At 46.3% G+C, this 22198-nt stretch overlaps 1 protein-coding gene across 1 annotated transcript; it reads right to left on the bottom strand.

The window, feature by feature from the left end:
* Positions 1–987: 987 nt before the first annotated feature.
* On the bottom strand, positions 988–22118 carry Pex19 (peroxisomal biogenesis factor 19). Its single transcript, XM_077707174.1, has 8 exons — positions 21922–22118; positions 18993–19051; positions 17806–18019; positions 16774–16856; positions 14639–14827; positions 12994–13170; positions 4390–4431; positions 988–3203 (listed from the first exon to the last, which is right to left on the bottom strand). Exons 1-8 carry the CDS (start codon positions 22025–22027, stop codon positions 3129–3131), a joined length of 945 nt encoding a protein of 314 aa, XP_077563300.1. The 5' UTR covers positions 22028–22118; the 3' UTR covers positions 988–3128.
* Between the last annotated feature and the right edge of the window lie 80 nt (positions 22119–22198).

Raw genomic sequence — 22198 nt, 5'->3', positions numbered from 1 at the left:
AGTCATAGTGAAAGCCAATTTGTGAAGAAGGTACTGTATGCCTTACAGGCAGAACAAAATATCCCCACGAACAATTGAGCCTCCCAAACATACCCAACTTTCTAATAAGGTGTTTGTGACACTGCAGAAAAATTAATGTGTTGAGCAGAGAAAAAAAACATTCATTTGATACAAATCAACAGCAATGAAAGAAATAGAAGACCGCCGTTTTATTTCCTGCTGTGCGATTCCCATGTAGGGGTCCGCTGCTTGGTGCGTAGCATTAGACTGTTGAGTCTTCATTAGACCATTTCAAAAATCACCAGCCTGTCTACGCCCACTGCAGGGCAAAGGCCTCTCCCATTATTCTCCAATTACCTCGGTCCTGTGCCAACTGTGACCAATTTATCCCCGCAAACTTCTTGATCTCATCTGCCCATCTAACTTTCTGCCGCCCCCTGCAGCGCTTGCCTTCTCTAGGGATCCACTCTGTTACCCTTAATGACCAGCGGTTATCTTGCCTTCGCATTACATGCCCTGCCCAAGTCCATTTCTTCTTCTTAATTTCTACTAATATGTCTTTAACACCAGTTTGCTCCCTGACCCACTCCGCTCTTTCAAATTTCAAAAATACTGTAGGCAAACCTACGCATTTTGAACACTTATCGAGGAGCTCTGAGCGCTGAACCTTGTAAGTAAGCTAGAACTTGGATGAGTTACACACGATCATCTGACCAATTCTCTGAAGAAAGTTGTCCCTCGCTCCTCGTGTGTTGCGAACTTGTGCGGGACACAGCTTGAAATTATTCAGCGGTGTCAGAAGCTGGCAAAATACCTGAATTACTGGAAATAAGCTTTTTTTAATGCACTAAAGCATTGAAGCGGACAGGTTATAGCACAGGCACTGCTGCCTCTCACAAGCGGATGACAGCAGCGCGAGTGTAGCAGACGGCTCAGCCCATAGACGACCGCCAAAGGCCTGCACCCTAAAAGAAACAGACACCATGCTTATGTAGCAGTTTGATCGATCACCTTTATATCTACATACTATATATCTCCACTGTACAATCATGCCATATGGGAAAAGAGTATTAGCACTATGAAACACATCACACATACTTTACAAGAAGGCCTCAGTTCCAAAATGCTCCACAGCTGCAAGATTCTTCTCCAACAATGGCCACATGATGCACCTCAAGTTTGCCCCAACAGCGTGGCCCAAATGGTGCATTTCAAAATGCACCAGGAAAGCCACCAGATGTAAGGTATTGCACGCGGCCTGCACAGTCCCCAAAACTACACCAACAAAAAAATGCCATACCACATGGATACATGCAGGTAATCTACAAAGGATGTAGTTCCATAACCAGTGATTACCAGCAATATCCCGGACCATCACCACATGTTAAAGTGTAGCAAGGAGCTGCCTTTATATACCAGCAGATACAATAGTTAATTTCTATTCCCAAATAGAGTTTTAAATGTTTTGTCGGAGGAAAAAAGAAAAGAAAAGAAAAACGCTTCTATCGAGAAACAAAAGTACTAGCAGCCAGGGAGCAGTTAGATATCCCAATCATAAACAATAAGAATGCCCTAGAACACGGTCCGCAAAATATTACACCAACAGAGATCCAAAATTATGATGGTATTTGAAAATCGGTACTGTTGACAAAATGAATTTAGAGAAAGATGTTTTTTCTTTCCCAAAGGAAAGCCAAGCCGCACATTAAATTCTGCATTTCAGTGATAGAAAATACTTGCAGATACATTTATGAGCAACACTTCAAGCTCTTAGTCTTTTATGATACTAGTGCTGCTGGTTTTCATTCAAGCTGGAGACACAAGAACGTAAACGAACATGACACCAGTGGGAAGTTGCAGGGTTCAAAAGCTAAACTAACCTATCACATAACCTGCAACCAAACAATCGATGCAAACCCACATCTACTGGTATCAAGCTCAGTTACAGTAAGCACCCACCTGAAAAAATGAATAAAAATACTGGTCAAGAGATAGCAATCACCGGTCGCACTTAAAAACATATTTCATTCATATCTTTTCTGCTATTAGACTTGAGTTCCAGGCACTAACCGAACCTTAAATGCAGGGTTGCTCGTTGAGCTCCCACTTTGAGCAAAGCTGCTCTAGAGGCGCCAAACATTGCAGGGCTTGGGGATATGCCCTCGCAATGTTATCTACGGCAAAGAAAAAAAATTCTCTTTCGCCTATACGAGTCACAAATTCCTTAATTGTATCCACTGAAATTTTACTCATTAATTTTATTTCATTCATTCAAATAAAAAACGTTATTCTGTTTAATTTAGATGATGACTGTTACCAGAGCCATGTGCTCTTGAAGAGGAGACAGCCTTTATGTACTAGCTTTCCCTCCCTTGCTTAATTGGCACACGAAAATTTCCCTACGCAGCAGTGATATTACTTTAAATGTTGGAAAAAAAAAAATTGATTATCAGAAGCTCAGATACACAGCACTTCCAATGAGCAAAAATCTCACCAGTAGTTAGTTATAGTTGATAGTGTACTGCAGAGTTAATAAATACAATTCACTTCAGCTTAAATCAAACAGTGAGCAAGTAACGCTAACTAAATATGAACCAAAATGCAAAAATCCAGCTCATGGATTTCCCCATGTGCTGTCTGTGTGTACAAATTAAGGGCCTTTTTCGGACAGAATAAAGACCACCGAGCAAGCAAACCAGCAAACCTCACACAATGAGAGTCAAGCTCAGATAACAAAGGACGCGTGGTTTCTGGTATAAAGGATATCTAATCCAAACCACATTATCAGGTTGCCGTTCGCACCTCAACTATTTCAATAACTTTAAAACACTGCAATTAGGCTGTGAGCGCCGAGGCCTGATATCTGCAACTGAAACTATCGCGCAATACTGCCATCCGAAGCCAGCTGTATCGACAACTTAGTAGGCGGTGGCATCTTCTATCATGCCTTTCTTTTTTTTCCAGAGGCCAGCCACCAGAAAACTAATGCTCAATGCGCACACTTCCCACACCACCGTCACGAATGTAGGGGCATTTGTGCAGGGATTGCGGGTGCGACATTTAGGCCAGTCGCTCTCTTCCGGAGCCACCACTGAAGCACTGAAGGGGACGGTGAGTGGGGGCCGTCACTACATGATTGCACACTGGTCGGGCAAGCCTGGAATGCGTGGATTCCCCTGCTCGTCAAGGCCGAGGTCTGGACTCTGCATAGGGAAAGCGGGGAGACGCGCTCACATTGCAAGAACAGACAACTGAGTATGCATACGGTAGCCAATTAAGACCAATATGATTTTTCGCCACGATTCTCTTTTATGTCCACGGCGGGATGAAGGCCTCTCCCACTGACTTCCAACTGCTCTATCCTGTTGCCCTGTCTGAATGCCTAAGTCATCCCTGCATCAAGTTATCGTTGTTGTCTTTTGCTTCCAGTACCCGCTCCCAGTGTCCACTCCAATACCATATTGGCCACCTGGCTGTCAGTTTTTCTGCACATTACATGTCTTATCTAATATCAATAGCTTGATTTGAGCTAGGATATCGGCAACCCGAGTTCACTCCCTAATCCAATATGCCCTTATCTCTAAATTCTCTCATGGCTCACTCGGCTGACCAAAAGACTCTTGAAGAAGCAATGTTGAAAGACTGACAACTGCCTGCGTTTAGAGCTGCTAATGGTTTTTCGCTGTACGAGATGTAGTGGCTCGCGGCCTGCTCTAACCGATTGAAGAAGGTGTGTGAGAGAATGCCGCATGAGCATCTCGCACCACAGATACTGCGTGATGCTCACATTGGCCGCTGTGATAGCCAAGTCAATGACAACGTACCAGCCTTGGTGCGGGTAATGTTTGCGATACACTGCGTTCACAAAGTGCTGGACGATGTGCGGCGAGCCAGGAAATTACGGGATTAGGAGAAGGACAGTGCTATCTTGCCTACACCTCCAAGCCACGTGCCCTTGCACTGAGTGCTGTATTTGTCTGTTGGACTCCTGAAAACACTACACAGTAATGCTGACGAGTGACTCACTGAAGACAAAGTGTCAACATAAATTGTCCTCAAGTGGTTACTGAGCCCGTGTTAATTTCAATAAAACGGGGAGGCCTCAACAACGCACAAAGCAAGATGGCAAGAGAGCGTTTTTGCTGCATGCCAAAAATTTGCCAACTGGCACAGCTCCCACCACGAGCAACGTCACCAACAAAAAACAACAATCCGATTAGGGTGGATCTTCCTGCTTGCAATTAATTGAGGTATTGATGATTGGCACGGGCCTTAGCTACAGCAAGAAGTTAAAATTAGATGAGCAACCAGATTTGTGCAACTTCTGATAGCAACCAGACAGCAGAGGCAAAACGAAAACGCGCTCGGAAGAACTGAAGTGTAACTTACAATTTCCACCAGGTCCTTGGGTGGATGGCCACACTCTTGCATCTGGAGAAAAAAAAAAGGACATTGGAAACTTGCGACCTTTTGGTGGGCCGAGTCAAAATGCAACGGGTGGCTTGAGTCAACGATGAAACGGGACATTCACTGCAGCATGAGGTCAGTGATCTTTCAGCAGGGGCAGGGGTTAACAGCAAGACTAGGCAGGGGTTGGTTGGTCAAAGAAGTGCACAATTCAGATAGGAACACCCAAGACTAGACTACATCGTTCCTCAAAGAGCACAACAAGCTATGTCGCTGTTCCAACTAGCCATGCCCTGTATTATGTTGGTGGCACCTTTCCCGGCCAAGTGTTGGACTTATTGTTATTGGCAAGCCAAATACAGTCTACGCTCGTTACAGCGGATCCGGCAACAACGGACTTTCGGTTACAACAGACCATTTCTGTTGGTTTGTCTGGTCCCCATGCATTTTAAATGGAGTCCGCTCCGCTCACAAGGGACCCGGCTAGAGCAGACTATCGGCTACAACAGAGTAAATTTTAGGAGAAAATTGTTTCGACTGAAAGTTTATAGTGGACTTCCACGATGCCGGCACCCAATGTGCTTTTTCTTTGTTTATTTTTGCAAGAAAACTGTTATGTCTGGCAACATTGCTGGCAGCCGGGTCATTGGCACAGCCAAGCCAAGCCAGTGCTAGTGGGTTTTTTTTTGTGCGACTTGCGGCATGAGCGGCAGGGTAGCTGATTTCACTGTCGGATAAATTAAGCGTAATTAACGCTGTTGAACATGGAGAAAAACAAGCCGACATCGCCAGAAGTACAGGCCTGTCTAAGCAGACAGTCCGCTCTACTGTCAAGAACAAGGCTGCTACCGATAAACGCGACTCCGGTGAGATTGAAAACAGGGCTATCGAATACTTGAAGTGGTGCACTCAGAGGAGAGTCTGCCCTCGTCAGTTTTTTTATGTAATAAAGAAACTTGGGTTCAGTGAAGTTTGGCTTTTATTATTCCCACGCATGCATCGTTCCTATTCCGTTCGGTGAAAAAGGTAAGAAATGCCTCAAGTAGGGGGGTTGTTCCCCATCCATTGTGTGCAATCTGCCGGTAACCGTGTGCAATCCAACTGGTCTAACTTTTGATTTTACAGCTGACCGTCATCAGATTATTTCATTACAGCTGTTTCAATGACCAGACTAAAATCGCTAAAAATGTGGAAGCTGCCTTGAGGGAACGTCAGGCAGCAATCCGATTTGTTTGACGAACGGTTTCGGGAAAACCTGCCTTGTCGTGAGGGGATTTAAAAGAGCCTAGCTAATGTCGATGGCCACGACTGATGTTTTATAGCTGGTTAATATTTGAGCCTAGTTATATTCTTGCTTTATTTGCTCAGCTTATCATGCGTCTTTACAGTCTTGACTGCATGCACTAGGCCTTCTCCAAGTGCCGGGGCTAAGCTTTGGAAACGTTGTTTACGCTATTCTTTGCGCTCGCGCGAACACTGTGCAAAGGTGTTGCAGGCATTTAGAAAGACCAAAGTGTATGTACTATGCATATGCAATGTCGATCAAAGTACCCACTTTAAGGCTCATGCCCCCCCTCCACCCCCACCCGCCCCCTCGTCGGATACTGCATACTTCGGCTACAGCGGACGTTTTTTTCCAGATCCAGAGGGTCTGTTGTAACGGGCGTAGACTGTAGTTTTTGAGGGAAAGTTGAAAACAGGCGGGTGTCTTACAGCAAAGCCAGCATTTATTCCTTTGTTATGTCGTCTTTAAGTGCAGAGCACTTTGGGGCTCGCCTGGTTGTCGTAGCTCACTTTAACAGTCGATGTCAAACGACTGTCGGAATCAGGCAGTGCCGCAAGATAACGGACACCAGTAGAGCCCGGCGTTCCGTCATAGCACGTCCCGCAGAGGCTTCGAAAACCAAGCAGTTTAAATAGCCACAACCGTTTGAAACTTGTGAAATGCTGGCACTTGTCGTACATCTCCCCATCGTTTAGTGCAAAAAAAAAAAAAAAAAACTGCAGGTACATTTGAGGCAAAATATACGCAATTAACCAGCAGCGCCCGCGTTCATTTAGGTAGTTTGGAACGCTTGGGATGGTTTTTGCGATAGTAAATGAAAAAAAGTGGTAGTGCAATGCCAGCACGTGCCGAAGTAAAAGCAAGCCCAAAAAGAACAGAACTCTCACTGGTGCTGGTTCAGGCAGGGGGTGCGCGAGCACTACGGAGGCGGGAAACTTGAATTGCTTTGGGTGGTAGCAGTGAGCGGATAATGGCGCTACAGCCCATTATGGCGAATCACTTTCTCCACACCTCTGTCAGCTTTACCGTTGAGTGAAACGGCTTTAATTTTTTCATTTACACCCTCACAAATATAATTATTGAACGTCCAAAAAAATACCTCATTTCATGTCACTAATTTCGACTGCTGTAGAGTTTTTATATACATACACTCGTGGCCGTTACACAACAGCAAGAAGACATTATTTACATAGCACAACATGTCAGAGGTACCTCACTTTGTGCACTGTCTGCTCTAGGATGCCTTGTTTCAAGGATTCCCAGCTGCCCTGACACAGTGCTTATGTAAACATCTGGGATATCTTACTGATGCTGTCATAAAAATGCCTCACACTGCTCACACAAAGTAAACTGCAGCCTCTCATATACAGTCGAGCCCACTTATAAAGATACCCTTTATAACAATATATCAAACTTAACGACGAACAACTCTGGCACCGTCCACTTTTGCATGTTTTCTATTGTAAAATAAACTGCTTATTGCAATGCTCCAGTGCCGCGATATTGGATATAACGATAGGATCCGGTTACAGCGTGCACCGAAAATGCGAGCTGCTGCCGGCTCTCCACGCCAACTGTGCTGGCGGCATGCGCTGAGAGCCGCAATATGCCTCGAGTCATCCCTTCCACCCCCCAGAAAACGAGTCGACTGCGCTGCTTAGGCATCATTCCCGCACCCACTTGCGCGCTTGCTTGTTGCGTCATGTGCCCGCCGCTTTGAATTTTACTGGGTGCCTCTTCAACTGTTTCCGTTTTTTCACGGAAGGGACGTTCGGACCAATGTTCAGGAAACGACCAAGTGCCGCGCTGAAGAGACGATTGTTGCGCAGATACATTCTGTGGACAGCGGTGACAGTGACGGTTCCGATGACACGGTTGCACAGCCTACTTATGTAGTGTCTTCGCAGAAGGCCCAACCCATGATACAGTCCCTCAGGGACCTCCTTTCCACAAAGGACCTTTTGCTGCTTTCACTCAGCTAGGTGGAGCACTTAAAGATGCTCTTGGAAAAGATGTGCGCCAGCTTCACGTGCAGCAAACAAAGCTGACCGACTATGGCTTCTTTTCTGCAAATAAATAGTATTGCGACCATGCTCGCATGCGAATAAAACGTTTTGAGCTCTGTTCTGACTTAATTTTGAAACCTGCTTATAACAATTACCGGTTATAACGATGAAATTTCCTTGGCACTTGGATATTGTTATAAAAAGGCTAGACTGTACTACCTTTCAAAAACAGTGTTTTTGCCACTACACTTCTTTAGCGGCTCCCAACCAGTTAAAGTGCAAACTTAAAGCCTGTGAAGTTATCCAGTAAGGTACTGCATTCTGACTAGCAACTTGTACTCGCTACAACCACTCATTATTAACACTGTTAGAGTCCTTGTCCTTCAATGCTTTTCTAGTAATGAAACTCCCGCCCAAATTTCATTTGGGGACAAAGGCTACCACGGGGGGCGGGGGCGCCATGCAGATTGGAGGGCATTGGGCGGCCGCTGCTGCTCTGTGCACGCAGACGTGTGGCAGGACCTGCACCCACCTTTGGCGGCCCTTTCTCGATAGAAACGCGTTGTTGGAAACTATACAGTCGAATCCCGCTACAACGAAATTGACGGGACGTGCGAAAAATTTCGTTGAAGCGAAAATTCGTTGAGGCGAAATCTGCCCCAACACACCACGGAAAAGCCAGAAAAATAGCCCCGTACGTTTCCGCAACATTGGCAGCAAAATACAATGTTTAGAAAAAGGAGTGACGCGCCATAACTCATGTTTATTCGGATAACAAACATACCAATGGTTATCTGTTTTTTCACTGCACCCAAAGAACGCGTTACGGAGGGGGGTGAAGATATGCAAGCGCAAAACGTATCGCTGTACAACAAGGTGTGTCCACCGAGCTGATTACTTGCAGATAGCTGCTAGGCCATCGGAAGCCCCCCTCTCGCTTGTGGCAGGAGCAGTGCCGTTATCTTATCCTCCGACAGGGCACGGCAGCTACTGACCTTGGCAGGCAAGATGCGCGCGCTTGCATTTAACATGACCGCGCGCTCGCGACTAAGATAGGATGACTAGGCTTCAAGACCGAACACGCAAACATGACTTTTGCTCTTGGCTATGAAGAATGGTTGAAGGAAAACGGCAAGGACAGCTGCTCACAACGCATACATGACGGCACCGCGCCAGCAGCGGAGCACATTCATGCAATTTCAACTGGATACGGATTGGCTGCAGCTCTGGGGCTCCGCCTTGGCGAAGCGGGCCTGTGCCTCGTGTAAAGACGGCCAGCCACATCGTTATCACCATCAAGCAATGGCGTGCGCCTGAGTTATTTTTTGTTTTGTTTTGGGTGGCGGTGCGGTCGCAACGCGCATGTTTTCGGTGAAACTAAGCGTCCTGAATGTATAAAAAGTTACAGATAGCTGGCGCTATGCTTATTTTATTGTAAAATAATTGTTCAAACCCAGCCCAAATCATCGAAAATTTCGTTGAAGCGAAAGCAAGCCTGACAAGTGGTTCGTTGTGGCGAGGACTTTGCTGCATTGACTTCTATGGCTAGCTGACGGGGAATTGGAAATATTTCGTTGAAGCGGAAATTTCGTTGAAGCGGCGTTCGTTGTAGCGGGGTTCGACTGTACCACCAATTGTTGCTACAAAACGAAGCTGGCAGGAAAGTATTATAATGCATGCTCAAAACTGTCGACTGATGCCTGGGTTTGATTTTAGAAGTCCCCACGCGTGGGAGACTTTAGGGGTAGTTGGGTACCGAGATGACGCGAATTCTTTCCTGACCTTTGACCGCCCTTCTCATAGCCTTGCCCAGCCGCAGATCTCAAATTTGTAAATCGGTTTCACAGCACCGCCATCGTAGCGCTGGAAATGGTGCTGTTCACTTCTAGGGAATTCACGCGCATCGAAAACCTAACTGGCTTAGCCGTGATGCTCCGTGTTTGCATGCGGTGAGTGCTGAGGTTCGAGACATTTTCTAACTTGCAACAAGGCAGATATAGTGAGTGACATGCGGAACTAATTTCTGACACCCGCTACAGGGGTGAGACCGCCCAAATAGATTTCGGAGCAGTTTCTGGAGCAGCAAAATTTTTATTTTGGAGCAGAAGAAACTCGATTCGAAGCAGTTCATGACATTTATTATGTCACCTTACGAAATAAAAAAACAGCAAAAAAAAAAAATGATAGCAACTTTGGGTGAAGTACCCTTTTGAATCAGTTTGGAATACACATAACATTGAAACAACCTTTAGAGGAATTGTTTTTAGCAGAGAATCACAAGGTATGAACTGCACTCATCTCATAAAGCTTCTTAAATTGCATAGAGGCTGTATGCATAGACAGCGTAAAATGCTGTAAAATGCTTTGGAATTGAAAAACACTGCAATTTAAAGTTTTGTCACCCTTTGAATGCTGAAGTTACTATCAATGCAATATCTCCCTGCTTTATACACACAAGTATAGAGCCACGGCAAAAGTTGCCCAAAGCGAGGTGGCGGTCGTTGCACCATTTCAATCCCCAAAACACACGTTCACTATGACCGTAATTTGACCAATGCGGCTATGTTAGCCACCGCGCTTTTGGCATTAAATTTTACTTCATATATATCAATTATTCCTCCTTGCGCAACCAGTCCTACGATCAGGTGCGCATGCCCAAACATGTTGTGGCACTGCAGCATGTGCCGCAACCTGATTCTGAAGTGCCAATCGTTCAATCCCCAAGGCTCTCAATCTCAAGCTCACTGTCTCACAACTGAACGTTTTATACCATCGCAAGAGCCCAAAGGTTGACTTCACGAACCCCGATTGTCACACGCACCACATTTCACGCTCAAGTACAAGCCACGGCAAAGTCATTGGCACCACGTTGTTTTCAATGGACTCCTTCCGAGCCGTGCAACTTCCCGTAATCTGGCACACGTTCTCAGCATTATTGCTCCGTTGGCGACGCTGTTCAGTACCGCAACAGATAAAATGGCTCAACGAGAATCTAACTGACTGCATAAGCTAAGCCAGAGAAAAGATCGGCGAAGCGCATCTAGCGCTTGAACTACGCAGCAGTCGCTAGATCCAGCAGCCATGCTTTTGTTGCCACAGCAATGCTCCATTGGGTAGGCCTTTCTTATTGTCACTTTGTGCGTTTGTGAGTGAGCGATGATCACAGCGGTGACCGGAAGGCACAAGACGAGAGTTCAGCTGACCAAGTGATACTAAAATGACCACTCCATCCTTGCAAAAAACAGCACAACCTGGGCTGCTTGGAAAAACGTTGTCAACTCGGCCTTTTGCCCCATCGAAACTGACAGGAGCGTTGAAATCCTTGACTCTTAGGCTGTTTCAAAGCAGTTTGTCACAATTTTCATGCTTTTGGAGCAGCCTGGAGCAGGAAAACTGAATTGTATCAACACTGCGCACTATGTGCAGCTGTCTGACCCCTGCCTGTAGAACTGAACCCCATGTGAAAAGCAGGGAAAGGAAAAGTTTGCACGGGAGGGCAATTAGTTTTTTCCGGCTCCCTTCGGACTCAGCTTCTTGAATGCTTTCCTTTGACGTATCATGGAGGTACAGTGCGGTGTCATTGTGTGCTTCTTCAGAATGCTGGAAGCCTCGCATTATTGAACGCTATAGTAAAACAAAGATTAGCCTCCCGAATGCCTCTGGTTTCTGATGAAAACAAGTTGGTTGTACAATTCAAGTCTAGAATGGGAGCGACAGTGGGAGTACTTTTAATTGATTCTCGGCTTTGTGCATTGCTCCTTACACGCGTGCTCACAGAAACTCATTCACAGCGTACATTTATATATTCCCATTTTTACATATTTATTTTACCTATATTAACATTGTTGACATAGCATATGATGACAAGGCCTTAGTGAAGTCATTTAAAGTAAATTAACCCCCAGTAACAAAGGTCGTCTGGCTGATAAAAAGTAAAATGTCCACAAAACAAAAGGGCGGTGGTTTTTAAACTCTTTCTACAGTTCGGCAATGTGCCTGATTGCAAAGCAACCAACACATCCCCCGTTCCCCCAAGAAACATAAAATAGAAAGCGAAGACCATGCCGGAAAAAAAAAAAAAAAAAGAAGAGAAACACACTCCACAGCAGCTATCACAGGCACGGCTTCACCTTCACTCCCTGGGCATTATGAGCGAACCACAGTCTCCGAAGCCTTATTCTTTGAGTGAAAATTGATGGATTGATTATAGGCTTCAACATGCCAACGCTACACAGGCGATGAGGCGCGCCGTAGTGGAGGGCTCCGGATTAATTTTCACCACCTAAGGATCTTCAACACGCATCAAAATCTCGAACACACGGGCATTTTTGATTTTCACCTCCATCAGAAAAGCGGCCACCACGGCTGGGAATCGAACCCGCATCCTTGGGCTTAGCAGCACAACACCATAGCCACTGAGCCACTGCGGTGGGCTCTTTTTGTCAAAAAAAAAAAAATCAGGACCCTATACGAAAAAGTGGAACTTTTTCTGCTGTTCTGTTTACAAAATGCAATGTCTGTCTGACAATTTCAGCTGTACTTCAGTTGGCGAGGAGTAGGTTCTATACAATGTCTGCGCACAAATTGAGGTGCTAGTTATCTCCATTCACGACGCATTCGCCAAACCGGAGTGAAAATGTTTTTTACATACGCGTGCATGCCATAAATACCGTAAAAGCTCAATTCTCTCTAACTTTTTTGGGGATATGGTATGCTTCTATCTCGCGCGCAGCTCAGCATCAGAACGAGAGCGAAGTAGTGACACTTTGTCGCTGCTTCCTCTGTAGCCAGACCGGCAGGAAGGAACGCAGTAACAGCATGACCTTTCGCACGAACTTTTTCAGCACTCACGAAATGCCCGCTCCATTTTAGTGGCACGTGACAAGTAAAGCGAACGCATACTGTGAGTACCTCGGTGAGGTCCGTTCGCTGCCGATCGCCCTCTGACCACTTCCCCGGCTCCTTTTCTATCTATGCCAGCGCACGAAACCCTCCCATAGCATTTCAGCAGAGTTTGAGGACCACAAAAGCAATGAAGGACTCTTTCACACTACACATCAGGCCACGTAAGATCACTTGCATTTTCATTCTCTCGGAACTTGCAGCGTTTGTGTGAGAAGTTCTCCCAACATCGCTCATGAATGAAACAGCTACTTTACTTCAAATAGGATATTGCATTTGCACTAAATCGCTTCTTCCGAGCCCGCTACCTTCAACAATGCCAGGGCTCCACCTCTGCACAGTCGGCACAACGGAAACTTAGAGGCAATTGGGGTGGTAGGAGGCTCCTCTCACCTTCTGCATGAGGCTGAGCACTCGGTCGAAGCGTGCCTGCTTCACCTCGGCCGCGTCCCCGGCCTGCTCCGACTCGAACTCCTCGCAGACGCGTCGCATCAGGCCAAACTGGCGGTTGTACCTCTCGTACTCTTCCTCAGGTAACGACGACCGTTTTTCCGCCAGCCAGTCTGGGTACTGTGACAGGGAGCCAGGCAGGGAGGGAAAAACGCAAGTGGTCACGCACTAGTTCAGCTGTCTCTGCGATAGTTCTACCAAATGCAACTAAATCATTCAGCAACAGAGAGCATCAGTAGCTGAACAGCTTACTCAGACAGTAATACCAATAAGGCTGTTAAAACGAATAATAATATGGCTTTGCAACTTCAAATTCCTCAAATATTTAGTGCGCCACTGTTACCAGGGTATCAATGGTCAACCAGCACTGAATGATCCAGCAAAACAGAAAAATTTGCCAAAAAATAAATTCTGGCATGAATTGTATTCGCAGCCTCCGGGACAAAAAGGGCGTACCCAAAAAATATTATAGCTGATTCCCAAGTATTTACAAAGCTGCCGCAGCCCGAGTTCACCCAAATCACCATTTGTGCCTCTGTTTCTAATCTTTGCGCTTTGTTTTCACAGGACCCGATTTTTTTCCACAAGGTCAAATGCCGAATGCAATAACTTGGGGCGTACTGGCCATAATCCCAAAATTTTTGCTGCATTCAAAATCCTGTTAACTGAAATCTCTTTTGCTGGCACAAAATATTGTGCCGCTAATTCTACAAAAATTTTAGCCCTTTCTGAGCTGATATTCAATACAGTCAGAAACGATGTTACAAGTACGGCAGTGTTATAGTTGCACTCCCTGGTACTTATAAGAGCACAAATGGGGATACAGTAGTGTTTTAGCATTTAGAGGTAGATAATAAAAAATTTGTCCAAAACAGAATGGCATAATGCGTAGCACAACTCCAAACTTCGCCCACATACGTGAAAACAATGTGTATCTATGCTCAGGATGCGTGGTTCCATATTGCTTGGATCAACACTGCACAATGGTCTTCACGATCAGCCTTGACGTACCTAAGCAGTCCCGCTTCAATGCGCAGGAGGTTGCCCAGTCTTTGGAAAAGCCAAAGGCCCTCCGTGTCTTGTCTGTTGTCCCAAGCTTATCACGCTGCTTACTCAAGTAATGGCCACAACGGGTGATGAGTGCTTGAAAGCGAAATCAACAGCTTTCAGCTTGAAGGCTGCAGTATAGCTTGAGTGTCGTCCCATGGCGAAGCAGCAGGGTGCCGGCAGGGTTGAACGACGGCCAAGCGAGTGAACAAACAGCACCTACTAGCATCTTTGTGAAATGGCGGAACCACAGAATAGACGGAATGCCTCTCCACCACCAGTGCCTCCTGCCACTTCTCCGCTTCTGGCATTTGCGGGTGTATGCACCAATAGCTTACGCAGCATTTAGAACAGTGCTAGGCTGTCGCATGCTTTATCATCACCAGCAGTCGAGATGACCAGGCAACTGTGGTGGCAACAATTCTGGGGGTGTGATGACTCCAAAACCTAATTCTTGAAGACTGTGAGTATTACACGAGTGTGAGCATTGCAAGCGTGAATACAGTTATTAACTAAAGACTCGTTCCCACAGACAGCTCACCTTGTCGACAATGTCCCTGAGGGCCGGGTAGAGGAGCTCCTTGGAGAGAAGGTTCTGCATCATGCCCTGCATCATGGAGACCAGGCCCGGAACATCTCCGCCGTTGAGCGCACTGCCGATGCCACCACCACCGCCTTCAAGCCCCAAGGAGCCGACAAGTCGCGACAGCTCTTCTTCCGTCGGAGGGTCCTGGGACGGCCACGGAAAAGCATTGGGAACCACGATCCAGCAGCATCGAAGAGCAAGCACTGATCCATGCCATGGTTGCTTTCACATAATGCCACTTTTCGCAAGTCCTTTGTTTTCTTCCCACCGTAGCAAGGAAACCCTTGAAGACCATGAGGCTCATCACACATGTGCAGAAACGTACATTTTTGATAGTGCTTTACCATAGCAGGTAGTGTACGTATGCTATGCTAGAACACCCTGATCTCTGGTGCGAAAGATTATTTGTTGCGCAGAAAAAGGAGAGAAGTCCAGCATTGCCGAGGCACACAGCACGCACCTTGGGCACATCACTCAAATCAAAAAGTGACATCAAGGCCAAGGTGACGCAAAACCAGCACTTCGGTACACAACGTTTTAAGATCTGGGCTTGAAGACAAGGGAAAAGTGCTGCGCATGTGGTTCTTCACGACAGCAAGAGTTCGAAAGTACTGGTGCCAGAGCCAATAATCGAACAAGTGTTCATTTTTGGTGCGGAGAATTTCGAGGTAGCTAGCAGGTGGCAGCCAAGCTTCTGCAGGCTTTTTCAGCTAGGTGAATATATTACACTTGCTAATTCCCAAAGTGTATATTTGTTTGATGGTGATCGCTTCAGTAATTCTTTTACTACTTTCTGAGCCTCAAATGAGTGTTTATTTGGCTGCAAGGACTTTATCGATTTACATCACTTTATGATACAACCTCTGTTATATCAAACTATTTCATGGTTGCGCTATTCACAGCAGTGAGGTTTGGCTGAACATACGAGTTTCTATGGCAACTACAGCCTCGCATTTGCTGCAAACTATCGGCGATGAGTCTGGGACTGATAATCGATGAGCTCCAGTGTTCAGAGTGACTACCATGCAAGGGCATGCCCACTTACCAAGGACAAAGTTGTTGCATAAGCAACTGACTAACAGTTGGTCAGGGGTACATAACTGCTGTGACCTAGGAGCGAGCCCTAAACAGTCAGCCCTGGTGCAAATGATGTTCAGCTGTTCGCATACCATCCTTGTTTCCACAGCAAAGAAACTCCCATAGGACTACAAGCGGTACTATCTAAGATCTCAGATGCTTACGTTCAGTGGCGGTGTGATGGAACAACATGGAAATGGACTTCCAGAGAATGCCTCAAAAGGAGCTGCCTCCTCTTTCGCAAAATAACACACTGCATGTTAAAGCTGTTCACACACAAGTAAACACTAAATGCGCACCTGCTGGGGCCTTTGCTCTTTTTATCGCAGCAGAGTACCAATCATAAAGCGTGGTCCCTCTCATTGCATTTGATAGGCATGCAATCTCTGTCACAATGCTGCTGGTGAACACAACTGTAACAGGCCCACGTTGAGTCGGAGTCGGTGCAGCATTTGCTTGAATCTGCGTTTAGGGTAAATTTCGCTTCAGGCTGGCCTAACCAGCTCATTTCCTCTAGATTTTTTTTGGCCCTTCCCTAATGTTGAAGATGTAGAATGGCACCTAGTAAGGAGCTCTACGATTTCCAACACAAAATGCTACATGTGAGCATGCATCTTTTTTCCCTGGGAGGGAAAATTGGATGCCCTCTGCGCCTGTAGCCCATTGCAGTTGAGCAGACTTGACACGGATGCTGGTGCAAGCAAATCTCCCCTTTCCTTATTCTTCCCATCTTTTGGTTTCCTATCTACATTCTCTCCTGAAGTTGAAAAAACAATGCCAGTGGCTAGCTCTACCCAAGCTTACTTTGTATTGCCCCTCAAATTGCAGTTTGGGGCACTGGCCATACCACAACACTAGCGCCTTCCACAAACACCGGCATACACCCTTTTAACATTCTTATCACTGGCCATGCTTATATGTGCTTCCTGTGATGGCGCTGCGAGCAAGATCGAAAGCACTATCAACATATGCGTCAGCTGGCTGCTCGTGTTCCAGTAAAAAGGCGCCCTCACCCCAAAGGCCAGGGCAGTGTCCGATATGCTCCGCAATGTCTCATTCAACGTGGCGGCGAACTCCTCGTCAGAGCTGGCAGATGCTGCAAATGTGTGAGGGGCGGGAGAGTGAGGACGGTGCGACAAAACAAGAAAAGCATGAGTGTTTGGATATCAATAGCACTCCCATGATAACTGCCCCTAGCAAAGATAACAACAGCCAGGACTATAGGGTTGCAGGGATTCAGAACAATGGTAACAATGGGACAAAAAGTAATAACACATGGCTGTCCTTGCTGTTTTGAGTCCCCCAATCACTTGTTTTTGATTAGATGCCCCCTTCCCCCATCTAAAGGCCTATCAACAGCCGCCTTCTTATTTTGTGTAGACATCTGGCCTCAGGTGGCAGCAGGTATAAGTAACATTTCAGCTACGCTCAGAAAAAGAAAAAAAGAAGAAGGCTGATTGTGAAAGGACAGCAAGTACAGACTGACTCCCTGAATGAAGCCAGACATTTGCATGTGCTCATCAGCCCAGATTCACAATTTGCAGCAAAACCTAAACCCCGAAGGAAGGGGGGGGGGGGGGATTTGTGGTGTGTGATAATTCAGAAGCTTTGCTTGGCTGATATGCATGGTTCCAATGCTCATTGGAGCGCAATCGCTTTGAAGCCATTATTATTGCTGACAACTTTCAAAAACCATCCGAACACTTTAGGTAAGAACTTCTCCTTCGTGTATTCAGTAATCAGTGTGAGTGAGGACTGTATCAATCAGGTTGTGCAGAACCGATAGGGTTCATGATATTTTAGGCTCCCGTCCTCAAAGTCCAACCCGGCTATGAGGCATAGCCACTGGAGACACCCAAACTGAGCACGCAGCCAATCTTTCACAAAATCTTTTCACCGTTACAACACAAGCACGGCAGCCAGCGGGTGGAATTGCAAGGCTCCTGCGGCGGATGCCATTGAGTGTGAGTGGACGAGCAAGCGGGAGTTAGTGAGAAGGCGAGTGAGGCGGAGAGAGAGAGAGAAGGACCCCTGGTAACACGCACCGGCCCTGTTGGCGCTCTGAGCAATGCGGCTGAACTGCTCCTGCAGTTGGGGCTCTTCTCGCAGCAGGCCCTGCATGACGTCCGCAAACTGGCCAAACTCGGCCGTCCAGGGGTGCTGGGGGTCTCCCTCCCCCTCTGTCACGGGCGCCTCGCCACTCGCCAGGGGGGCAGACTTGGCCGCATCCCCGTCCCCGCTGCCATCTGCCGGCCGCGCCTGTCATGTAGGCCGCGAAAGTTTCGGGAGAGAGAAAAGTGGCACTGTGGGATACTACTCTGCTCCTTCCGTGTCAAGGTGCAAGCTTTCCAACACTGATAGGAGAGCACAAAATGCGTTGAGCTTGAGGTAAGTAAACGTGTTGACACTTCGCCTTCTTGAGTTGACCCTTGTTTTGAAAGTCTCACGGCTACTTCCTGCTTCTTTCGAAAGTACTTGCAAGGGCACCAGCCATACTACAACATACCAGTCATCAGTTTACAAAGGTGTCTTTCTACATTTCCCTAATGCCCTGCAAAGATAGGGGCTTAAAATCCTGTTGCAGTGATGTCCTTTTTTTTTTTTGTATATTTCGACGAACTTATTTAAGTTTGCCAGCATGTACTTCTGTCTCAGCTAAGCATGTCCCATTTCCGTGATGTTTTTCGACGACTGCCACCACGAACTTCCACTACTAAAAAACTTAGTTTAAAAAAAGAATGTCGAACTGCTTGCACACACACAATTCTTTGGAAACTGGTGCCAAAATAGAAACACATACAAGTTCATGGAAATCTACATTAAAACTACCACTAGTATACAAGACACAACACACCAGTCCGTTACCCCCACCAGCCTAAGAACAAAAGCTGACGCATAAAAATATCCAGAAATTGGAATTTCTGGACGCACGCGATGGACCTTTGTGACCTTTCATTACCCGGCCAATTTTACTTTGAATGCTGCACCATTCGGTTGGGGTACAAATTTTTTTCCTTTAGGAAAAAAAAAAAAGTAATAAACTTATGCGGTGAATATAATGACACACAAGTTTTCAGTTTTAGCAGGAATTCTTGAACATGTGGGCACACTACGACCATTCAGTGCAACAGTTGAAGAAATTCTAACCCCAGCCCCAAGTGGCAAACGGGTACCGAGACATCAGGCCGCAAGTAGGTCAAAAGAAATGACCACGGGTTAGCAAGGCTCCTACTTTTTTTCTGCTGGCCTCCCCTTGCTTTGGTGCAGGCTTTTGGAAGTCTTGCAACGCACCTGCGGCGAAAAAGAATCAACAGAATAAGTGGAGCGCTCACAACAAGCACACAAAACAGACTACGCAAACGAATAGGCCGAGCTTGGGGATCTTTGCGAGGTAAAAAAGCAACTCCTACCAGCTACTTTCTCCCTAGCGGTGAGAACTGCAGGCACCAATTGTGATGACGCTTCCAATATCAGCAATAATCCGCATCATTATAGGCCCAGACTATCAAAAATAGTAACAGAAATATTAAAGAGACCTTGCACTGACAAAACAAAAAACGAAAAAAGCATCGAGTTGTAAGGGGGGGCAAGCACCATGAAGTTATCTCACACACAATGGCTATGCTCTTTCAACACGTGCCTCTCGAGGCATCTGCAAACGGACACGCACAACCCGTCGATGGCTAAAATAGGTTTTCCCAAACAGGCACCCCCTCGGGAACTTCTAATTCTGGCTGCGGAAGCACCGCCTTTTGACCCAATGCCAGGATCGAAAGGGTTTACTGAACACCCATATTCTAAACCAAGGACTACGGATGGTTGCTGTCCAGGATTTAAGTTCCACCTGCTCACTCTCTTTTTAAAGACGATAGCCTTTCTTGGGCTACTCAAGCCCAGAAATTTTGGTCCGTCTGTATGCGACTCGATTCAGCAACCCGGCCAAAGTGAAACAAAATCTGAGCAATAGTCTTATATACTCACAGCCAAATCTAAACGTCCAAGTCCTGTGTCAAGGTTCATACTTGTTAACATTGTTGAACAAAAACACGGCATAACGCAAACATAAGGCAGAACATCAACACGTAAGTGATATTTGCAGTGTTCCTTTATTAAACAATTCATGGATGCTTGGTTACTCGATAGCAAATGATATACTACATCTACTGCAGAAAACCGTTGCCCGCTGCTGTCCGCACGCCTGGCGGCATTAGAGAAATCAGACGGCAACCGCAATGAAAGGTTCCACAAGATAGGCTCCAGGTTCTTCTCGGAACGCACGTGCAGTAGGGCAATGTGGTTCTATAAACATTGTAGTAAGGTGCCTCGATTTCTGCGCATCTCCACCGTATGGCAGCACTGGCATCGATAAACCCGGCCTGTAGCAGTGGAACGCGGTAAATTTAAATTGACTTGAGCAAACCTTTAGTGTGTTTACCTTGGGAGGAGTGCTACGGGAGATGAACAGCAGATGATGTGAGAGGGAAAGCAAAGGGAGGAATTAACTTGGCAAATGTCAACAAAGACTATCGTTTTTTGTCGACATTTGCAACGAAAGGAGCAGATACGCAGCCAATTTTTTCCTGTATAAGAATGCAAACAACCAACAGGTATTCAGAACAGCAACTAATTTTCCAAATTTCATCCAATCATGTAATCACTCTATTTAATCGAACTCGGATAATTATCTAAATTTCTACATTACATCTGCACACAAAATAATGAAAACAAAAAACAAGTAAGGGTCCCCATTTTCACCCAGAACCGAGTCATCGCCCTTTCATGCCCTTGCCTTTACTATTCTTCTCTATTGCTTTACTACTTGTCCACTCTTTCCAACATTATGTATATTTCTGCAAGCATGGAGTGTGAGTGTGCACTTTTTATTACATATTATTTTGTACGACTATTTTGTAGCAACACATACATTTGAAGAAAACTCGAAAACAATGTTTGCTGCACTTCCTACCAGTATTCAAGAGCAGCGATTGACTGATTTATCAGAACCCAAAAGATTAGAATGTTACAACGAAGCATGAATCGGATAAATTCAAAAGATAAATTCCCGGGAAAATTCGCTACTGAAGCATATGACACCTTAAACAGGCTAATTTACCAAGACAAGCAGCGGAAGTTCAGTCGCGCATCAATTTATTCGCCCTGTGCGCACAGATAAAAGCGTGTGAATTAAGCGAAACGTCGTCTGTCGTAGGACATTTCAAAGGGTTCAGAATTTATTCGCTTATAAACAGGTAGGCGTACTTTACATCCACGAAGAAAAAAAAAACACGAAATCCGCGCTTGTTTGCTTCAGTTGTCCGACAGTCCCGCACACCGTCAATCGGTCAACTGGGGTCAAGGGCCTCATGCAAGCGCGGCGGTCCAACGGTGGCCGCGCCCGCTTACAGAAGCTTCGAAGACCAGCTGCGACGCTGATCACCGGCACCGTGACGGCAGTGCCAAGGTCGGCGCGCAATGCAAGCTTGCTTCCCGCTCCTTCCAGACAGCAGCCTCTTTTTTTCTTTCCCTCTGCCAGTTTCTTTTGTTCATGCTTTCTCGGGTAGCGATTGTCTCAAGTCTTTCATGTCGCCCGGCTGCTAAAACTTAGAAACACACCAGGAAAGTTTTACCGGTAGAGGAAAACTCTTTCGAAATGCCCTGTCCGCGTCACTTCGGAAGCTACTGGGCCCAAATAACGTTCGACATTACGTCCTTCCCTTAAATTTTGACGTTCCCACTTCATTCCGAACCCCGTTGACTGGGATAAGAAAATTTCGAAGACAGTCTAACCTGAACGAAAATAAAACGAACCTGCCTCCAGAAACGAAATCGACGCGCTTTGGTTATTGACAGCGATATGGCTAGACATGTAACCGAGTTATAAAACTGAAGAGAAAGATGAATTCGCACATGTTGAAAGCTCGGTCAAAGAAGGTGAACCCGGATAATTGTGGCACGACATAGTATCCGCGCTCGCACAAGGTAAAAGGGTCCTCTTTAAATCTCATGTCATCGTTCTGGTACAGACATCCGCGCGTTGCTTAATCGTATTTTTAACTGAATGAATCCGATAGCGGAGATACGACGTCGGTCAACGTTCGCATGTTGAACTCGCAACTTACCCCAGAACACGGAAATAAAAGTACGCGATGACCTGCACTTACTGTCCAGCAAGTCGTCCAGCTCCTCGTCGACGGGCTCTGCCACAGCTGCGTCCTCCGAAGGCTCGCTGACAGCCTCACTTTTGCTAGAACTCTGTTGATCTGCCATCGCCGAAACCACCCAACACAGCAATGCGAAACACCAAGCACACACGCTTGCCCAGCGTCTGTTTTCCCCGGTGACTTGTGGGATATCAGCCGGCCGCATCTACGAAGGCCGCATCACCGTACTCACTGCCCGACATTTGATCTCACAAAAAGTAAATACGTTTGCCTATAT

The sequence above is a fragment of the Haemaphysalis longicornis genome, unplaced genomic scaffold (genome assembly GCF_048455015.1).
Source record: "Haemaphysalis longicornis isolate Haplotype H1 unplaced genomic scaffold, Haemaphysalis longicornis Haplotype H1 scaffold_4, whole genome shotgun sequence".
Taxonomy (NCBI): domain Eukaryota; kingdom Metazoa; phylum Arthropoda; class Arachnida; order Ixodida; family Ixodidae; genus Haemaphysalis; species Haemaphysalis longicornis.
The sequence above is the reverse complement of the archived record's forward strand: the minus strand, read 5'-3'. Positions and strand labels throughout refer to the sequence as shown.